At 40.7% G+C, this 22459-nt stretch overlaps 1 protein-coding gene across 1 annotated transcript in view; it reads right to left on the bottom strand.

Moving 5' to 3' along the window:
• Positions 1 to 14509, bottom strand: part of RERG (RAS like estrogen regulated growth inhibitor) — a 107004-nt gene extending 92495 nt beyond the window's left edge. The window contains exons 1-2 of the mRNA XM_027129524.1: positions 14300 to 14509; positions 10452 to 10615 (exon numbers count right to left, since the gene is read on the bottom strand). Of these exons, the coding sequence (XP_026985325.1) occupies positions 10452 to 10512 (61 nt within the window). The 5' untranslated portion in view covers positions 10513 to 10615; positions 14300 to 14509. The remainder of the gene's footprint in view (positions 1 to 10451; positions 10616 to 14299) is intronic.
• Positions 14510 to 22459: the final 7950 nt, after the last annotated feature.

Here is a 22459-nt window from a genome sequence, read left to right as displayed (position 1 = left end):
GGAAACTGAGTACTTAGCAAACTTAAAACAGTGGTTTCCAAAATTTGGTCCTCAGACTAGCAACATCAGCATCCTCTGGGAATTTGTTAAAAAATACAAATTCTCGGGCTTCCCTGGTGGCGCAGTGGTTGGGAGTCCGCCTGCCGATGCAGGGGACATGGGTTCGTGCCCCGGTCCGGGAAGATCCCACATGCCGCGGAGCAGCTGGGCCCGTGAGCCATGGCCACTGAGCCTGCGCGTCCGGAGCCTGTGCTCCTCAACGGGAGAGGCCACAACAGTGAGAGGCCCGCGTACCGAAAAAAAAAAAAAAAAATTATCTGGCCCTACTACAGACCTGCTGAATCAGAACCTCAGGGGTGGTGACCTGAAATATATATTTTAACAAGCCCTCCAGGTGATTCTGAAGCATGCTAAAGTTTGATATCTACCAGTATAATCTAAGGAAGAAAACTCTTTCCAAAATTCAGCTCTGATTTGCATCACATAAACTCAGCTATTTCAGCACAGAAACATACATATCCTGGAATGCTTCTCTGGAAAATGACTTTCTGTAAAGACTAGATATGTGGGCCAATAAAAGTTGATCACTGTTATGCACTTTATATAGCAAGATACCTTGAATCGTAAGACAAGAATGTGTGTAAGTCTTCCTCCCAGACAACCTATTTTATGGCAAATCTAAACAGAACTTATTTAATGAACATGGAAGTAACATGATATGGTGTTAATGTCCCCACACCAAGAGTCAAAGACCTTTCTTTTTCTTTACTAGCTGAAAATTATCCAAAAAACTCACTGGGATTCCTCATCATTTCAGTGAGCTAAATAATACCAAAGTGGAAAATTCTATGATTCAGTAAGAGCATCCAGGGCCTAAAATGTTCCAAAACCAACATATTTCCAAATGACAGAAAGAAGAGAAGGATGATACACATGCTGTATCCGAAAAGCTCCTGACAAGCCAGAAGAATAAATTAAATTGAACAAAACAGTATTTTAGAGGATAAGAATTAACTTCCACACCTGAATGGAACAGACACATACTCAGGTACAAGTATGGGAAGATCTGACTCAGCAACAGCATATATTTAAAGAAAAAGACTTCATTTGCAGTATACACCCCATGAGCCAACACTGTACCCACCGTCACCCTGAAAGCAACAGTGACCTTAGAATGTCTCAGCAGAAGCAAAGTATCTAGTAGCAAAACCACAGCTGTGCTCTGATCTGGTCTGGACATCCCACATCTGAAAGGCCTGCATTCATTTCCAAGCCCTACACTTCGTGGAGTGCACAGCTGGAGTGGAACCGCAAGGATGATGCTGTGACCAGAAACCGTGATCTCTGCAGCGCAAATGAAATCACTGTGAGGAACCAGACAATGAAAAAGAAAACTCAGGCATGGGTGGAGGCATGCTGGTTTATCTTCAGATATGTTAAGGGCTGTCATAAGGAAGAAGAACTTAAAGTGCTCTGTGGAACTTGAAGGGGTTAAAGTCGGTGAGTAGAAACTGATGAACAGACTTTGGTTGAAAAGAAGGTAAAGTAACAGGAAGACTTGTGATAGTTTTATGTGCCAGTTTGTCTGGGCTCTAGGACCCAGTTATTCAATCAAATATTACTGTAGGAGTTGCTGTGAAGGTATTTTGTAGATATGGTTAACATCTACGATCAGTTGACCTTAAGCACAAGAGATTAGCCTGAGTGATGTGGGTGGACCTTATCTGATTACTGGAAGGCCTTTAGTGCAAAAACTGAGCTTTCCCAGAGCGAAAGACATTCTTCCTCTAGCTTGCAGCATTCACTCCTCCCTGACTTTCCAGACTGTCATCTTTCTCTACAGATTTCACTCTTGCCAGCCCAAATAAATATAGAAAGACGTAATTTGTGTGTGTGTGTGTGTGTGTGTGTGTGTGTGTGTGTGTGTGTGTTCTACTGGTTCTGTTTCTGTTTCTCTGGAAGACTGTAGCTGATACAGTTGCCCAAGGATAGAACGGTCTATTTCTTCTCATGCTGAGTTCCTGTTACCAGAGATATTCAAGTGCAGGAGAGGAAACCACTTTGGCAACAATAAAGAGACCATTTAGAAGATATGATTCTTGATGAAATTATATAGCACATGTAGACCACATACTCTAACTCAATTTATTCACTTTATTGAGGAGCCAGTCTTCATCTGCTCTGGGAATATAATAATGAGCAGAAATAGTTACTACTCTGCTTTTTTGGAATGTACATGAATCCTGTACTATGTGCAAGGTATTCTAGAACACAAAGTTGGTGCTCAACAGATACTTGTTGAATGAATAATTGAATGAATGAATAAAAACATAGTTTAAGATTATAGGGAAATATATAGATACATATATTTATATATTTTTTGAGAAATGTTTCTATCAAAAATATGTAAATGTTTTAAAGCTTTAATTTTTTAATAAGGATAAGATTTGATTATCAAAAATTTCTATAACATGCCATATTTCCTTCTCCAGTAAGGCATAAGTCCAAATTATTTTCCTAAACTCTTCTCCTTTTTTGACCCCCTTATATACTGAGCCTACAAAAACACCCTGACTTAATGTCTATTCATTTCACACATTTGAAAGTGCAAATTCCTTCAGCATAGAATCTACAACCTCTGAATAGTCTGTAACGTTATACACTCAGTGGAGGAACCCTCATAGCCAACTACTGACCTGAGCGTGCTCATCCAGCCTCCAGCGATGGACAGCCGGGAAACCGACCATACTGCTTTTCCAAACACGAATGTTAAGGAACGCAGGGGAAGAACTGCACGGATTTCCATAATAAAAGCATGATAGTATTAGGACCATATTTATATCACACGTGTAACTTTTCAAAGTACCTTCACAGCCTATCCGACCTGCATCACTGCTAAAAAAAAAGCAAATAAAAGTATCATTTGACGGATGAATAAAAAGAGAGAGTCATGGATGGGATGAAGGTGAAGTTTAAAGCCCAATCCTTTCACTCGGTTCGGTTGGGTGCTTTTCTTTTTCATTAGATCATACTGACAGGACATGGCGCATCATATTCTCTTTTGATAACAACGGAAAATGTACCCTTTAGTAGAAGATGATTCATCAGTCTTCTTACTCTTGATCCAAAGCTATAACAAATGGAATACTGCATTACAGGGGAACTTTCCTACATATACAGGTTGCTGAGAATCTTGGTTGTATTGATTGGCAACTTACCCCGTACTCCCAGGGGGTTTTGCCATGCATTGATAACTCACTGATTACTGGAAATTTCTTATGAAAATAAAACCCTTTAGATTTTTTTTTACAAAATTCATATTACAAAAGTCTAATGATCATTTCATTTCCTAATTAAAGGTGTTTGAAAGGAACAGGGTGATACGAAATGAAAACACTTAGTAGCAAAGTTGCGAAAGCCTCGCACAGTCATAAACTGGGATTCTAGACGTGGCTGAGGCTCCAATAAGTTGGGTGATCTAGGTAAGAATCTCTCTCATGTGTATGTATAGGAGCTTTACCTATTTGCGTATTCCAAGCTGAAATTACCTATTTCAGGCTGCCTTGTCTTCATAATATAACTACTTTCATTTTTAATGGGATGGAAGAAATTATGGCTGTTTTTCTGAAACCACATCATTTTTTAAAGGCAGCTGGAGCAATAGGGATGCGTTTGCACTGGAATTTTGGCTTCAAGGCCAGTACCACCTTGAAAATTTGGCTGATTTCCCCAAACCCATGAGTTGGAGAAATACCAGTAATAAAAAGGGGAATTACAAGGATGATTTACAATTTTCTTCACTCCCTCCCTCAAATTTAGTCTTTGTCTGTTGCCAAGAAAACAAGTCATGATCAAAATGGAACCAATTGGTAACTGATAATTAAACTACAGCAAAATATTTCAATAAATAAATTAGCCATCAGATAAAAATTAAGGACAATTGAATTTTGATAATATATCCCAGCAGAAAAAAGCAGAGACAGAGATATGTCCTTTTGACTTTGAAAAACAGTTCTAGGTTTTGTTTTGTTTTCCAGTATTGTTTCTTTCCTAATTATATTTTTCTTGGGAGAAAAGCTTAAGAATTGGCCACTGCCAGCCTACAAAAATGTTTACCCACCAATAAAAAACTGATTTTGATCCTTTTAATTTTCCTTTCCTCTTCTTTCTTTCCTTTCCCTTTCTTTTTCTAAGTCCTTATATGCACGATTCCTCATCTTTGCTTAACTTCCTGGGCACGCAAGAAAAGTCTGCATGACTTAAGCCTAGCACAGAAGTCTGACTTTGTACATATCCTTAGGTATACATCTGCAGTTTGAAAACACCCTTCTGTTCCTCTTGGGGTGGAAGAATCAAATGAAAATAAACTCATTTCGGCTGTTTGTCTCTTTTTGCTTTTCTATCTTTGCAGGTAAAGGAAGGTATAAATGCTTGAAAGCCACAGGTAACCACATCACGGTATTTTATGACAAGAGAACAGCTATTTTTCCAGCATTATCCAAACTTGTCTCAATGCCACCTTCCTCCCTTTGGCCCAGTCCATTAAAAAACAATTACTTCTCTAACCACCATCTACACAGGAACCAATGGACCTGACTTCCAGTAATCTTTAAATTTCAACAACCACTTAGGAAAGGCTTCTTCACACACCCACACACACACACACACACACACACACACGTTTCCAGGAGCTGTGGAACTTCTGTACCCACCTGAAATACAACCTGTCCCTCTTTTTACCTAAACAAATATTTAAAGAAAAATTACCATGAATATGGAATAATCTTATATCTGTATAATATATCTTATATCTTATATATATCTTATATCTTATATATCTTATATCTTATCTTATATCTTATATATATATCTTATATATATATCTTATATATATATATCTGTATATATATATATATCTTATATCTGTATAAATAATCTGTATAATCTTAGAACAAGAATAAACGAGAACTTGAAGAGTTGCTTGGCAACGTAAGTAGGTAGAAAGTGAGGCACAGGACCATTGCTGGTGCTCACATTCATGTGATGCTCACAGCTGAGGCTATTTCCTCTGCTCGTGGTCCTGAAACTGGACCCAAAGCCTAGGCATTATTGAAGTCACAGATCAATTTGCTATATCTTCCTGGAGAGTCCATTTTAGTCACCGATTTGGGGATAAAATTGTTTTTATATTCAAACAAACATAGACATGTTGTGGATTAAAATTTGCCTATATTTCTATAAGTAATAAAACATGCAAAACAATTACATGATTGTAATGAGATGCTTGCATGACCCAATCCCCTAAGTCTTTCTCCTCCTTCTTTTAGAAGTACTTTGAAGACAATGTTTAAGAAGCATCATACTACACCATGAAGTATAAATGAAGGGAACGAACTGGTATAGCTACTTGGGTAAAGAAAAAGTTCCAAAACACACAGCTGAGCTCTATAGCATAAGGAAACTGACCTACCTAAGATGCTGTTGATATTGTCTTTATTTAATATATATGAGATCTCATAAACATAACTCAGCCAGCAAGAAACATATATGTTAAAGCAGTATCTGGTGCTCATTGGAAAAGTCACATTTAAAATCAGAATTGTCCCTGCCCGTCCCACTTGAAAATAAAATGAAAAAGGCTTTTTAAAACTTTTAATAATTGAGAGAGAGGGGGGAAAGCAAACAAGAACAAGAAAAAGGAAGAAAAAATAAATCTCTTTGTGCCAAGGGAAACGGTATCCCATGCTAGTTTGTGTTTGGCACCCAATTCATAGCCCAGCCACCTGAGTCTAAGAACTTAAGCCTTCACGGACGAGCGCATCAATTGGTTTTGAATCAGAGAACAGCATTGCTCCATTAACTTTGAGACTATCCCTTGCAAGAAATATATTTAGCTATGGAACACGATATTTCAGTCCTAAAATGAGAACGTCAACTGTGAAACGCAACTGAAAATTTCAGTTGTTTTTCTCTCGACTCCTCCCACTTACTACACATTCGAATAATGTGAATCCAGGAAGCATTTACATAAATGTGGTGTTCATTCTAGGTTTTATGGCAGGTCTTTTTGCTTTCATTACTTGGAGCCTGCCACATTACAGGCTGGCACACACGAGAAAGGAAATCTATGCCCTACATGCCGTGTTATTACTGGCTGCCTTACCCTTAGCCAGAGAAGGGAAACGTTTACTCTGCTGGGGCAAGAGAAGAAGCAAAGGGCTGGGAAAACTTGGCTCTCCACGTTGAAGATTCCACACAGTGTTCCTCATGCTGAACCATGCAAACTCGCCAAGCCAGGAAGCTCAGTTGAAGACAGAACTGCAAGAACTGCCAAAACTAGACAGAAGGAAGAAGAATCCTCCTGATACAAAAGACCCTGTAAATACTGCAATGTACATACACACGTACACATACCCGACATGGTTTGTAATTAACACATTATTAAGTTTCGCCTGTGCTGACGCTTCTAATGTCAACCTGTCAACCAAAGACTTCTGGTTAACGTTAAATTCTGTTTTAAACATGGAAGGCTTATCTGTTACCTGGGCTTAGGAAACCATCCACCACATACCAGAAGCGCTTTCAAATTTAACGGTGTTAATTTATTGATGACACCATAATACTTCTGGCTGTTTTTCCAAGATTTCCAAGATATTAGCCAGGAGAAGTATTGTTATGATCAGCAGTGGTCAAGCTGTAATTGACATAAACCAGACTCTGGATTTAAAACAAAGAGAGAGACTGAGAAAGTGTGTGTGTCTGTGTCTGTGTGTGTCTGTGTGTGTGTGTGTGTGTGTGTGTGTGTGTGTGTGTGTTTAGGGTGTGCTGAGCAAGCAATACAAAATTTTTTCTGATAAGCTTTCTGACTTTTACTGAAAACCCAAATATCCACTTGAATGTAGATATATCTTTTTTTTTTTTTTTTTTGCGGTACGCGGGCCTCTCACTGTTGTGGCCTCTCCCGTTGCGGAGCACAGGCTCCGGATGCGCAGGCTCAGCGGCCATGGCTCACAGGCCTAGCCGCTCCGCAGCACGTGGGATCTTCCCAGACCGGGGCACGAACCCGTGTCCCCCGCATCGCCAGGCAGACTCTCAACCACTGCGCCACCAGGGAAGCCCGTAGATATATCTTTGATTGTATGGTTTCACTAGACAACTTACAAATGAAGAAGAGCACACCTTGAAAAATTGTAATAATTAAAGCTAATATACTTGAGCACTTACTACGTGCCAGGTACTCTTCTAAGAGACTTGCGTGTAATAACTCAGCCCGTCCTAACAACAACTCTTTGAAATAGGCACTATCACATCCTTCATATAATTGCAGAAATTGAAAATTTAAGTACCTTGTTAAAGTTGCTAAATTCACACAGCTAATAAAGTGTAGAACTGGGAGTCAGACCTAATAGTGTGACTCCAGGTCTCCTGTTCTTGACTCCATTAGCAAATGGCCAATATGGTCTTATTTACCCCAAATTCCAAATTGGTATTGAGCGTGCAGGAAAGCAGATGGGTCAGGTGAGGCTTGAAGCCTCTGAAGCAATTCACACAGACCCAGGTTCAGATCAGAGACGCTCAAGTTTCTACCACGCCAAGATCACAAGCTGCCGCCCCTTTGCAGGAACGTTTGGTGAGAAATGGATTGTTTGAGCCCACAGATGGGTCATGACCATTTGGGGGAGGCATTTGAGTAAGTGAGGAGCCGTAGTTACATTCCAGCAGGTATAATTTCTTGCAGACTTAAAAAAACAAAAGTTACTTATAAGATAAATTGAATCTGTACAATAGGAAGGCGAAGGTGGTATACAGTGATTAGGCAGAGATCTCCATATTAAGAACTATTATAAACGTGAATTCACAGTCTGGTTTCAAAGTTGAGAGATGAGATATGAAGTACTCTATGGTTGTTTTCACTGAACTATGGGAAAAGGTCTCAGAACCGTCTCCCATGCATAAGTCAAACCGGTCTACTTTCTAAACGGGAGGTGTGGTTACAAGGTCTCAGGAAAACAGCCTCATGTTGAAATAGGAAAACACTGTCTGTTTATAGATGACAGACAAAAAGGCAATTGTTTAAAGGCATGTGGTCTATCACTGTCATTTTCACCTAAATGAAAATAAACACGCATGGTAGAATGTATATAAGGTGGACAGGAAAACCAGTCCAAAGAACAGTCATTAATCAAGAGTCATCGGATTTTCGAGTTGGAAAGGACCTAAATGAACAAGTTCAACTTCTGCCCTTTGCATAAATTAAAACGAAGGTCAACAGAATGTGGACTCTGTGTGCAGGTGTCATCTTCAGCTCTGGGTCTGAGGGTTTTCCCCTAGGGAGAAGGTCTGCAGTGAGAGGACAAGAGGATGGTATGTAGAACCTGAGAGCCCCAATCTTTGAGCGAGGTAGGCCAGTAAAAAGCAGCACATGAAGATGTCTGCTTAGGGTCAAGGGAGAGATGGCAGGAAAGCCAAGAAGTGTGATGTCATGGGAGCCTGGGAAGGAAGGAGTTTTAGGAAAGCGTAAGTGGTTATGTTGAACGGTAACAAGAGTTCTAAGAAGACCAGAACTGAGAAAGATTCATTAGATTGGTTGGTTATTGATCTGTGGTGACCCTCACAAAAGCAGTTTCAGCAGCATGACCACAGTGGAAGATTGCCATGTTTAAGCAATGAATGGGAAGTCCAAAAATGTTAAGACAGCGAGGCAGAACCCAAGTTCAATAACCTTGGAGAAAAGAAAAAGATGGAGTAGTGGACAAAGAAATGTTCGAGGGGAAAATGTCAGTAGAGAATGAGAAGAATCCTTGAAGAAATAATTGAAACAACTTGGGGGAAGACAAAGGAAACTGAGGTCTAACTGATGCATCAGCCTTGACAGGAAGAGATACCCAGTTTGCTCTGAGATAATACAGATGAAAAAGGGTGGGTATACGGTACACAGAGTTAAGTGGTTCTCTCCACTGGATTTTTATTTTTATGTTTCACTTTTCAAATGATGCAGAGTTTATTTTGGTAAATGATATAAGGGTAAAAATTCCCCTTCCCTTATTGCCTGTGTTAAATTTTGCATGCATGAATGTTAAACACTGAGCTCTAAGTCTAGATCCCTCAGTCGTGAAAAATTTAGACCAGCTCTTGTTAGAACATGTCTTCCCACACACGGCATCGCCTTGGTCCTCCACTCACTGGAACAGTTTCCTCACTCTCCAGAGCCTTCCACCAGCTACGGAAATTGTTTGTTCTCACACCATCAGGAAACACTGAGGAGATTAACAGGGAGGAGTTTAACGATCTTCGATCTCCTGAAGGCTGGCGGTTTCTTAGCCTTGTCAACTATCTTTTTTTTTTTTTGCTTGGTTTCTGCCAGAGGCCAGAGCAAGTGGCAAGCAGGAGGAAAGGGTGATGGCAGAAAAGAGCCCTCTTGAGAAAATAAAAAGAGACAGACAGAGAGAGAGAGAGAGAGAGAGAGAGAGAGAGAGACTTAGAACTTAGAATAGGGAAGATTTATTGCTGAAATATACCAGAGAGCTGGTTTGGAAAGAGAGGTTGGTCACAGAATTCAAAGCTGCTCGTGCGTGTTTGTTTAAGATTATGTGGATGACTTGTACTGGATGATCCGAATGGGTTTCCCTCTACAAACACACACCTACTGGGTGTCTGTTTGAGTCCTTTGCTGAGAGCCAAGAGCTCAATGGGCAAAGTCAATTATGAGTCTTTCCTCCAGTGAGAGATCAAAGCAACGTTATCTGAAAAACCACGTTGCCCTGATATTTCACCAACATGTACTTAACATTGAATTATAAAATCTGAGATCCATTTCTCAAATTGGATTAGATACATTTTCACTTCCACCATTTCACCCTTCATCTTAAAGGTCTGCAAACCTTTACTGAGGTGTGAAATACAAAGGCCTCTGAATTACCAATGTGGGCCACAACTGGATCATTTAAATTCACCCCAGAGGTTCTGGCAATAGCTATCTTACTTGAGGTCACACACGCCCCGGCTTTCACCAGTCCTCCCCAATTTTAGACGTGTTGGGTGATAATACAATTCTGTTTCTTGTAAAGATATATTCCCTCGGCAAGCGTTTATTCAGCACCCAACACATGCTCGACACTGAGCCAGGTGCATCTAGATGGATGAGATATTACATTGGCCCTTCAAGATCTCATATAGAGAAAAAAAGAGCAAATGTATTTTTTGATTTCTACAATCTGATTTCTTTGGAAGTTGAACATCCTTCCTCAGAATACCAAGACCTGTGTTGTATCCATTGCCTTGTGTATTACCAGCAGAGCTTCTTTCCCATAGAGAAGCAAAAGAGGACACAAAACCTGGTTATGCAAAATGAAAATTTCAGATAAAGAGAAAGAGGCTTCACCTAAAATAGCAACACAGGAGAACAGGAGAGAGAGACACACATACACACACAACCACCGCAAAAATCTTACCTGACTTGCCCACGCCTGCTCTCCCAAATATTGCCAGTTTGACCTCTGAACTTTTAGCCATGCCGGCTGCTGGTAGGCAATTCACTGTGGTTCAAACTAAAGAGCTGAGAAGATCTTTTTGGTTCCAGCCCTTGGTTTCACCATATCATTGTAAATCAGCAATCCTTCAACAAAAGAGATTTGGGAATTCATAACTGACTGGAGAAAGAAACTCATATTTATTGAAGCATCCCCTACGTGCCAGCACCATTCACTCGATCAACATCTTCCCTGGTGATCTTCACCACAATCCTGCAAGAGGGTTCTAGCAATACACTGTAAACCATTCGACTAAAAAGTGATAGACCCAGGACTTGCACATAGATCTGTTTGGTTCTAAAAAATGCATTTTTACACAAGATAGCATTTTCAAAAGTACTTCCTCAAAGAACGTTTTTTGTCAGTCATGGATAACAAATACTTGCCTGTGAATACATGTATTTACCATATGTCTGCAAACATCCAAGATACATACACACATGGGGAGAGTCACATTTGGAACTCTTATTTCCCTTTGGGCTGAATAATACACATTCATATTAATGTATCCCATTAATATGATTGAATTTGCATTCCAAGGTTTAAATTTTATCTCCGTTCACACTGGATCACATGGTTGAGTCATGTGACAGATACCCATGTTCCAAAATTGATATATAACATCTAGATAATATTTTTATATTTTTCTGGGCACAAGGCCCTGGTACACAAAAGATAAATGACATGTGCTGACTTCTGATTCCTTTTCTATGACAACCTCAAGTAAGTTAGTTTATGGTACTGTCCTGACACTTGGGAAATGACATTATATACAATGTAAGCACATTTTATATAGTTGGGTGCTTCAGGAAGGACATCTAGGTCCTTGGTACCATGGAAACATAAAATTGGAAAAAGCCTTGGAGTCAATGGAAAAATCCATCCAGCCTTCCTTTTTGATCAGACAACCATCTAACAACCATCCTGGGTCTAATTTATCACCTCCAGGTATGGGGGGAGGAGAAGCATTATATCAACTTTTTCTTTTCTTTCACTCAGAGCCCTTCAAGTAGCCAAGCAGCTATTAGGAACCTTTGCCCCATTCTAGATGTCTACTTTCTAGGAAAATGAGACCCAATCATCTTCCCTGGTTCTTCATGGGACATCTGTTCTTGTTTATGTTTTTTTGACCCTCACCTTCCCTCCTGACCATGTGCAGCTCTCTTCTCTGGTATTTGCCATTTTAATCACTCTAAAAATGTGGCATCCTCTGCATTCGCCCCTTGAGATATGACCTGACAAATGACCCAGCAAAAGTTTCATACGATTCTTCCTCTTCTTCATCTGGCGCTGTAGTTATATTTCAGCACACTCATATTAAGGCTCCCATTTTTCACGTGAATTGCAGGCTCCCCTATTCTGAACTTCTGCTATCGATGTTTTCAACCTAAGTACAAGACTTCACTTTCAAGTCTGTTATCTAAACACATGAACTGTTCCTGCCAGAGTTTTGGCATCTACAAATTTTCAAAAAGAGCTTTTCCAGAGAAAGAAAAAAGTAAAAGTCTTTCTGAAAAAGTGTTTCTACAAAGACGTTAACGTGTAGTCGTCTCCTTCATTACGCATCTAAACTATGGACCTGTACCTCACAAATTTTGTATTTGCTGATTTCCACAGTGCCAGAGCTTCCTCCGAAGGACAGAAAGGTCAACAATAACACTGGCTGTTGTTTACTTCATCCCAATAATGAACAAACTCCCTAGTGATCATTAATGGTACAAAACCCAGAAGATTTTACATCTGTAATTTGTCCAGTCCCACACTTTTGGCTAAAGATAAAAAGAATTTCATTATTTGTCATTTTATACGCATTCATTACGAAAAGGCCTCGGGTAAGCTGGGATGAAGTGAGAGAGTGGCACTGACATACATACACTACCAAATGTAAAATAGATAGCTAGTAGGAAGCAGCTGCATAGCACAGGGAGATCAGCTCGGTGCTTTGTGACCACCTAGAGGGATGGGATAGGGAGGGTGGGAGGCAGGGAGACTCAAGAGGGAGGAGATATGCGGATATATGTATACGTATAGCTGATTCACTTTGTTATAAAGCAGAAACTAACACACCATTATAAAGCAATTATACTCCAATAAAGATGTTAAAAAAAGAAAAAGATACAATCTAAAAAAATTTGAAAATCAAAAAGAAAAAAAAAAAGAAAAGGTCTCTATGCTTAAGGCTCAGTGGTTCATCACAGAAGCATAATCTATCGAGATGTATTAACTAAATAAATTCCAAATAAGAATGGCAAGCATTTCTTTGAAACATAGAACATGCAAGTGTCTGGAGCTTGTATAAACAACAATTTGTTATTTCATACAGAACTGTTCATTCCCATGCACATAAAAATCCAAATAATTTACTATCTGATTTACACCTCAAGAAAGTAGCCATCAAATGTGGTTTAAAAAAAAAAAAACCAAAACATTTGTTAAGTTAAATTTTTCAGTAACTCCCAAATGGCCTCAGAGGCATAGGAATTTCACATAAGAAAGAAAAATTGTGTAGGTTAAATTTTTCATACATAACCTAATAAAGATGTAGCTAGTTATTGTAAATCTTAGGTTATGTTTAGAAAAATCCCTTAAAGGAAGACACAAAACTGACATATATCCTTCAACATTTTCTCACATGAAAATGTGAAAAGTTACATTTGATAAAGATAGAAAACAAAGATAAATGTATAAATTGTTTTAATAAGGGACCTGTTGCCAAGTCTCTGATGTTCAAAATAATTCATGATCCAAGACCTTCCATAACACGGATCGAAGAAAACATTTTTTTTCATGTTGTTGTGCAGAAATATTCTGGCTGGGTCTTGAAGCTGCCATCCACCTTTTACGTGGACAGTGCTTTATTAGGACAAAAACTTCTCAGTTCTAATCACTCCTAAAGCTAAAATCACACTTAGGTATTTAAGAGATTAAAGGTTTTTCCTAAACATAAAGGTACCAAAAGAAAGCTTAGAAAGAAGAAGAGAAAAAAGCAAGACTCCAAATTCTGTGTTACATTAATGCATGCATTGATTCATCCCGCAGTTATGCTAAATGGCCACCTTCAAGGAGCTTACAATTCAGTAGGGCTATGACATTTAGTTCACTAATAGCCCTATTTTCATATTTATTTAAAAATAATGATTTATCCATAATAAATCAATCCCAAGACTATTACACTTATCAAGGTCCATGCTTTCTATTTCCTTTTGGAAAAAAAAGGCAAGCATCTTTATACGGTAATAGTTTTGTAACTTCTATATTTGTGGTCTCATCAAAATAAAGTGCAGGTGTTTAGGGAAGCAAAGAATCTAGTCTGATCGTGGGAATGAGATTCTCTTTGGGCCGCTCTTTCTCTAGCTCTGAAATCAAGTTTTCCTGGTCTCATTGTCAGAAATTCTCCCTTATCACAACGCAGTACGCACAGGAATGAGGATGATTGTACGAGACCCCTGGCTATACCGTTGCTCGGAAAGCAACAGGTATCCTGGAATGATAAACAAGCCCATCGTGGACTGCAGGTCACTTGCTCTCGACCTAGGGAGCAAATGCAGCCTAAGTCAAAAGGGCATTCTCGGTCGGTCTCAGCTCAGACGGAGGGCGCTGTCAAGCTCTGGGCGCCGGCGCTCACATCTCCCTCTCAGTGACCCACAACCCCCGCCTGGGAGGACCCAGTGACCAGGAGGACCGCCCCAGAGGCCGAGCGTTCAGGGGCTCGAAAGGGTCTGCAGGAAGCAATCCCGAAAGAGCCACCTGGGCACGTGCGTGACACTCACCTGTTCATACTCTCCAGGCCCGGGAGAGCCGCGGTCCCCTTGCAAGTTCGGAATCGGTCCTCCGGGACCGCTAGCCCTCCCACGCTGCGCAGCCCAGTCTGCGGGGGGCGGGGGGGGGCGTTTCCCAGCTGATGGGCTGCGATCGCGGGTGGGAGAGGCGGCAGCTGCGGCAAGTGCTGGCGGAGCGGCCAGGATCTCCTCGCTGCCACTCGCTCAGACTAGCCGCCGAGGGACTGCGGCAGGACGCGAGCTCAGCCCGGAGAGGCCGCCAGGATGCTGCAGTGCGGCGCTCGGGCGCCCCCTACCGGGGCCAGCGCCCGGCTCTTCCCGCGAGGCCGCCCCAGGCTGGTGAGTACGAACATCCAAATAACCGCCTTCGCGCCGCAGCGGAGACAGGCTTCCCTTTGCCCCTGCTCAGTTCCCAGTTCCCGGTCTCTAGGTTCCCACAGAAGGACCTCTTTCCTTGGTCAAAACCTTGCGTGTGAAAGCATTACTAGGTGATGTTTTCTATTCCATACTTCAAACCATCCTCACAACGTCCCTGAGAGACACGTTTAATTATCCCCATGATACCCGAGAGGAAACTTAGAATAACTTGTCCAAGACTAGTAAATGGTTGGAATGAAATCCAGACCGGATTGGAAACTGAGATGCTAGAAGAGACATAAATAGTGAATTCAACTGAAATTCATATCTGTATATTTGAGAAAGTTCCAAAAGCTTCACACTGTCCTTACAAGGTCAGCATTTACAACGTTTGAAGTCATCGTCCATCATCCTCAAAACCTAACAAAGATGGTTAATATTCGTGCTGTGCCTTTCACATCGCTCATCTCATTTGGTGTTTTATACCCTCCCTTGAGGTAAGCACTAGTATTTAAAATTATTAGCCTTTCAGAGACGAGGAGGTGAGTTTCAGAGAGGTGAAATCATTTCCCAAAGACTGAGAAACTTTTGATTAGAGGAGCAGGAAACACCTACGTTATTCTTTTCCTTTGAAACCTAGGTGTTCTTAGCAAGATATCAGGTGGCCTCCAGAAAACCACCGCATAGAGCAGACCGGGACCTAGGGCTAAGTGAACAGTCTCCAGCGTGTCCTTGATGAAAGAGATGTAGCCAGGGAGGCAGTTTCCAGGGCCGGCTGACCTGGAAAGCCACTGCAGACGCGAGTTTTGGGCCACACTGACCGGAACAGCTGGGTCTGCGGCAGAGGGAAGAATTGCCTCTCTGTGCAGGAGTAGTCCTGCAAATTCTTGGAGAAAGCTCAAACACTGTTTGCTCTGTGACTTAAAAAACTACAAATAGAACTACCATATGACCCAGCAATCCCACTACTGGGCATATACCCTGAGAAAACCATAATTCAAAAGGAGTCATGTACCAATATGTTCATTGCAGCTCTATTTACAATAGCCCGGAGATGGAAACAACCTAAATGTCCATCATCAGATGAATAGATAAAGAAGATGTGGCACATATATACAATAGAATATCACTTAGCCATAAAAAGAAACGAAATTGAGCTATTTGAAATGAGGTGGATAGACCTAGAGTCTGTCATACAGAGTGAAGTAAGTCAGAAAGAGAGAGACAAATACCGTATGCTAACACATATATATGGAACCTAAGAAAAAAAAAGAAAAGAAAATGTCATGAAGAACCTAGGGGTAAGACAGGAATAAAGACACAGACCTACTAGAGAATGGACTTGAGGATATGGGGAGGGGGAAGGGTAAGCTGTGACAAAGCGAGAGAGAGGCATGGACATATATACACTACCAAACGTAAGGTAGATAGCTAGTGGGAAGCAGCCGCATAGCACAGGGAGATCAGCTCGGTGCTTTGCGACCACCTAGAGGGGTGGGATAGGGAGGGTGGGAGAGAGGGAGACGCAAGAGGGAAGAGTTATGGGAACATATGTATATGTATAACTGATTCACTTTGTTATAAAGCAGAAACTAACACACCATTGTAAGGCAATTATACTCCAATAAAAATGTTTAAAAAAATGTATTTCCACATGTACTGACATAAAAATATTCCCAACACAATACAGGATATAGTATATAAAATTTGATATAATTTATGTATAAAACCCTATATAATTTCTATGTGGTTACACAAACATGCACACATGGCTTCATAGTAAATATATGAAGGCTGTAAAGCCAGCAAATGAAAATAGTTACCTGTGGAGAGGCATCTAGGGCTGGTGTTCATAGATAAAGGGGACATTAGGTTTATTTATAACGTTTTAGTTGGTTTTATTGAATTCATCTTATAATGAAGATTGTGTATTATAATTGTTAGAAAACAAAAATTATATCGTTCTTTAAAAAAATAATGAAAAGACAAAGTTAATATTGATACATGCGTTCTGGAGATGGTTGAAAAAGCCTGTTCAAGGAAAATGGGCCCAGCAACAAAACCATCAGTACAAAAAAGGATACATGGTCGGCGTCTACAGAGTTATATCTGTAGAGTTATATCTCTTACATGGACGCTGCCAAGATGCCTCATACGCTCTTCTCCTGTGGTGGTGAATGATATTTCAGCCAGCTTGCTTATGAAGAGTGATGACAGGAAGGCACGAAAGGGAGTAGAAAGACGCTGTCACTCATGTCTGAGACCGGGAACGGGAGCTGTGCTGCTGGCAGTCCTGCTGGTCCCAGGCATATTAGTGCTACCACAGGGCTGATGGCACAAGGGGCTCACTTTTACAAAAGCCTGACTCCAGTACAGCCCCCTTTAGGTAGCCTTACTGAAAGTACCCTTTTCTGTATTTCACACACAGTTTGCCTTTATTCCTTTCTTTCCTTTAGCCAGAAGGTAATATCAGGAGATAGCACTGCTGGAGCAAGCACCAAACTTTACAATTAACTTCTTAATATAACATGGAGCTCAGAATTTCAGAGACAGGCAAAACACACCAACCAAGAAAAAGCTGCTTCTAGGTGTTTATCAAAAACATGCGAAGAAAGCAATTTCTTTTACATTTTAGTAGCTTAAAGATCTGCAATTAAAATAAACTTTTAACTAATACAACAGCTGAGAATTCTTTAATTCTGATACAAAGAAGTGATTGTCACATCTGAGAGTGGAACCTAAAAGTAACCTAAAACTGGCAGAAGAACATCAATAGAATCTGGATTATGTAATAAAATAAATCTGGAATCAAGGAGGAAAGAGCTTGTTCTCCTACTGCTCGTCTTTTACTAGTTGCCTAAAAGGAATGAATTGGGAAGTAACATCAACTATCGGGCAATATAAGCAGATTGATGTAATTATTCCTAATTTCATAACGTAAGACAGTCATTCTTGGATTATACATTTTTGTTTTCATTGTAAAGACTCAAGTTAAAGAAATGCCTCAGATAGGCCCAAGTTAAGATGCTGCAAATCAGGTAAGCAAATCTTTTATCAAAACTAGGTTGAAAAAAATCTTAAGCATCTAAAAATATTCATGGTGCTGTACATCGTATGATGAATGCACAGCGAAAGAGGGCAAATTTGATATTTAGAGGTTTTCAAGTGTGCTGATTCTGGCTGGTGGAAGAGAAGAGGGATGAATACCCGAGAAGAAGCTCTTACGTTAGAGCATGAATCTATTCTTACAGCATTTTACCAAACGCTATGAAAATGTTTACCTCGTATGAACTGATCTGTCGCCCCAGCCAGAGAGCTTTCTCAAGGACTGGAGTTACGTAGACCAGGCAGGACAAGCCAAGGTGAAATAGGAGGATGTGAAAGTCCAGGGAGTTGTTCAATGAAAGAGGGACAGACAGGCAGGTTTTTTTCAAAGTCAAAATATAGAAGCAAGAATCCGGGACTGGGAGACAAGCAGAAGCAAAGGCTGGTTGGCACTAAATAAATATATACATCTCTTTGTCAGTTGTTTATTTAGGAATTCCATCCTCTTTCCCACTCCTCCCCAGATGTCCAGGTGCCCGCGCTGTCCAAGTCCACCATGCTCTCAGCTACGATGACTCTCAGGTCTGTGTTCTCCAGTAAGATACCCACACCATTCACATCCCTAGTTTAACTCCCAGAAAGTAAATATATTTCTCTTATTCCCAACCTTTCCAAGGGACAGCTCAGGGCTACTTGAACACATAGGAGCCTTGATATAGTCACCCCATGGCAGAAAGGCTGGGATACCAAACTTAGGATTGCTACCCTCTGTGGCATATTTCACTAGGCATACCTTTATAGTGGGGAGACACTATCAGCATAGAATCGACTTATTTAAGAAAATACCCACACATATTAAATAATCATTAAATGTATAGACAGGATGAGACTTGTGTACCCTGCAGACAGTGTTTAGAGCGCGCATCCTTCTCCCGAGTCGGAGTCAGGGATTCTGGTCCTCCTCAGCCCTGTCCAGAACCTCAGCCTGGCTTGCTACGTCTAACTGTCACTTAACTATGTTCCTAGATCTTCACCTTTCAAGAAACACTTTTAAAAGTTGGTTTCCGGCTTCCCTGGTGGCGCAGTGGTTGCGAGTCCGCCTGCCGATGCAGGGGACACGGGTTCGTGTCCCGGTCCGGGAAGATCTCACATGTCGCAGAGCGGCTGGGCCCGTGAGCCATGGCCGCTGAGCCTGCGCGTCCGGAGCCTGTGCTCCGCCATGGGAGAGGCCACAACAGTGAGAGGCTCGCGTACCGCAACAAAAAAAAAAAAAAAAAAAAAAAAATTGACTTCCATCATTTACCATTACCTGGAAGCATTCCATAAGGAATGACATTTAGTCTTGAAGAATTTGAGACTTGGGTCCTTCCTGGAAGACATTGCGCATTACTGATCTAAACCTTTACTTTATAGTGAAGTGACTTTTATTTTAGAGCTACCTATTAAGTATCCTCAGGCCTGAAAGTATCCCCAGGCCTGCCCTATATGGAGAAAATCCATCACTTGCTGCTTTTAATATGTTGTGACAATATACTTACGTTAGTTTTGGTTCAGGGAATAGTTTATCTGTGGGGTTAACAGCAAGGATTTGTGAATGGCAAGGACAGAACATGGAACTATTTAATTATGCATTTTCATCTCTGAATTAGATAAACTCCATAAGGTTTTAGACTATTGTGTGTTTCTACATTTTGATATAAAACAGCAGGCTCAAAATCTGAAATACAGGTAACAATCAGGCTAAAGTGCTTGCCAGTTTCTTTTAACCACAGATGCTATCTTGCTCCACGGGCAAAAAAAAAAAAATTAGTATAGACGAGCTGATACATGGTAAATTATAAGCACTTGAATGAACATACACAACTTAATAGGGAGGCAGATATGCATTATTCTCATTTTAAAAGTAATAAGAGGAGGGCTTCCCTGGTGGCGCAGTCGTTGAGAGTCCGCCTGCCAATGCAGCAGACACAGGTTCGTGCCCCGGTCCGGGAAGATCCCACATGCCGCGGAGCGGCTGGGCCCGTGAGCCATGGCCGCTGAGCCTGCGCGTCTGGAGCTTGTGCTCCACAACGGGAGAGGCCACAACAGTGAGAGGCCGGTGCAAAAAAACAAAAACAAAACAAAACAAAAGTAATAAGAGAAAATAAGTGATTTGCCTCTTGTGACCAGCAAGTTACAAGATGAGCTCCTATAAAGGTGTCACCAAGACACATTATTTTTATTATAATGCAATAGACTTCCAAATAATTGTCCTCAGACTGTAACAACTAGATTATCAACCTCATGTTGCCAATGTGAGTAAACACAATAATCTCCAATACACAGACAGCACTTTTATGATGTTCTAATTTCTTTCACTCTACCATTAGCTTCATTTTACAGATAAAGAAAGGGAAACCCAGAATATCTTGTCTACATTTACAAAGTTGGTAATTATTGGATGCTACTTGGTTATATGTTCTTAAATATGGAATATGGATTTTATTTTGTAAAATATATATTTGAACCTTTAGTCTTTTACTTCTAGGTTATCTGTATCATTCATTTATTTAATGAACATTATTGAGGCTCTAACATAACCAAGCACATAACTGGGCTAGATTCTGAGGATACGCCAGGGAATAATTCAGACACAGTTCATTGCCTATAGAATTTACAGCATGTTGGGGGAAAGAGAATAGTAAACAAGTTTTAATTGTTAGGAAACACTTTCAAGGTGTTTTTGTCACACTTGCACCCTAGTTAGTCACAGATATAGTGTGTGTATTTGCACTTGCATTCTGTGTTCTACGACCTACTAGTAGACCGAGATACATTGAATATTAGTTTGGTGGTAACTTCTCTGAATGAACCAACTCATCAGCTACACATAAAGAGGGCTGGTGGTGTTCAGGAGACAAGGACTGAAATCAGTGAAATGGGAAGGCTCTGAGCCTGAACTCCAGTGCAGAAACCTGGAAGGATGAACATGAACAAGAATACAAAGGCAGGAAAGGGAGTTGCGGTACGTTGTTAAGAGTAAATTCAGCATTTGCAGAGGCAGAATCCATGAGCTACATTCAGTAGAAGAGAGCAAGGGATGGTTAAGACACGGTCAGAAGCAAAAGCCATAGTCAATCTCAAAAGGACAGTTGTGACACGGAAGGTAAGCTGGCTGGTGAATGCTGCCTTTAATGCAGTAACTCAAAATTTCCCTTGAGAGACTTCTCTGGGGCTATTCTAGTCCAAGAGAGGAGAGTATTTCCCGATAGAGTCCATCTCCTGAATACAACCAGGAATCAACTAAGAAAGCCTTTTCTAATTCCAATGAAATTAGGAGGGGAAGAGGTGAATCTTGTTTTTTCTCAGCAGAAAAATATCACCTTCTAGGTAAAGACTAACTTTCGTTGGATAAATATTTTAATAATGTGATTGGAGAAGAGCTAAGATTCTCAAAAGGTAAGTGGAGCACCAGAGGATAGTTGATAAATTGCCTTTTTTTTTTTTTTTGCGGTATGCGGGCCTCTCACTGTTGTGGCCTCTCCAGCTGCGGAGCACAGGCTCCGGACGCGAAGGCTCAGCGGCCATGACTCACGGGCCCAGCCGCTCCGCGGCATGTGGGATCTTCCTGGACTGGGGCACGAACCCGTGTCCCCTGCATCGGCAGGCGGACTCTCAACCACTGTGCCACCAGGGAAGCCCCGTGAGTAGTTCTTTAAGTGAGATCATTTAAATTTTGGGTGGAATCTGAATTTGTTGGGACAATAGAAAATAATTTAGAGATTTATGGGGAAAACATCAAGAAAGACACCTATTGGCTGGTAGTTAAAGAATCTCTTGGAGAAAAAATCTAATGGAGATTACTATTAAGTTGTTTCCTATGAGCTGTGGAAGTGAATTTGCCCTTTTAGTTCCCCAATTAAAATCTTCATTGCTCCCTAATGCTTCTGTGAAGTCCATTTGACTTTGGCGCACATGACTGAGTATTGAGTCCTTATTAAACTTGGTACAGGAAAAAAAATATGTTTTTCAGATGGAGAGCTATATATAAATTACAGTATTAATAAGAATAGATGTCACTTAGCACTACTATGCCCTAACGCTTTACTTACGTTATCTTATTGAATTTAATCTTTACCCCAATTATATGATTTAGTGTACAGTTCTGGTTTTAATTGCCTTGGCCTTGAATTGACACATACTACTATTTCTCATCTTCCGTTGGCAAAACTTAGTTACATGGTTACACTCGATATAAAGGGAGCCCAGAACTGCAGTCTCCACCTTGACAGCCTCTTCTCTACTTTGAAACAGAGAGCATACATTCGCAAAACAGCCAGCCAACCTGGCCACATCAGCCAGGTAAGTAGGATCCCTCTCATGTAGATGAGAGAACTGAGTGCCTTCCCCAATGGCACACAAACAAAAGTGGAAGATCCTCCTCCATGCCAGGTATTTCTTAGATGCTGAATGTTCACGTTTCAATTTAAATTTAAGGCAAAGATTCTTTAAGTGAAATGAGTTAGATGAAATAAAGTTAAGTTGGCAGACCCAAATACCAGAATTAAAAGAGAGCAGAACCAACTCAAAGGAATGAAGGACAGCCTCTTTATGTACTGCGGAGGAATGAACTACAAGATACGTTGATAAATGGGAAAGAAGGAGCAAACCAGTATGATACAATTTGTATATTTTTAAATTGTCTTTATGCATACGCACGTGTCCTCATGCATACCTAGACAAGGCGCTGGTACAGTGGTTTCTTCTGGG

The sequence above is a fragment of the Aethalodelphis obliquidens genome, unplaced genomic scaffold (assembly GCF_003676395.1).
Source record: "Aethalodelphis obliquidens isolate GAN/ISIS:26980383/991018 unplaced genomic scaffold, ASM367639v1 scaffold36, whole genome shotgun sequence".
Taxonomy (NCBI): Eukaryota; Metazoa; Chordata; class Mammalia; order Artiodactyla; family Delphinidae; genus Aethalodelphis; species Aethalodelphis obliquidens.
This window is presented reverse-complemented; position numbering and strand designations above follow the sequence as displayed.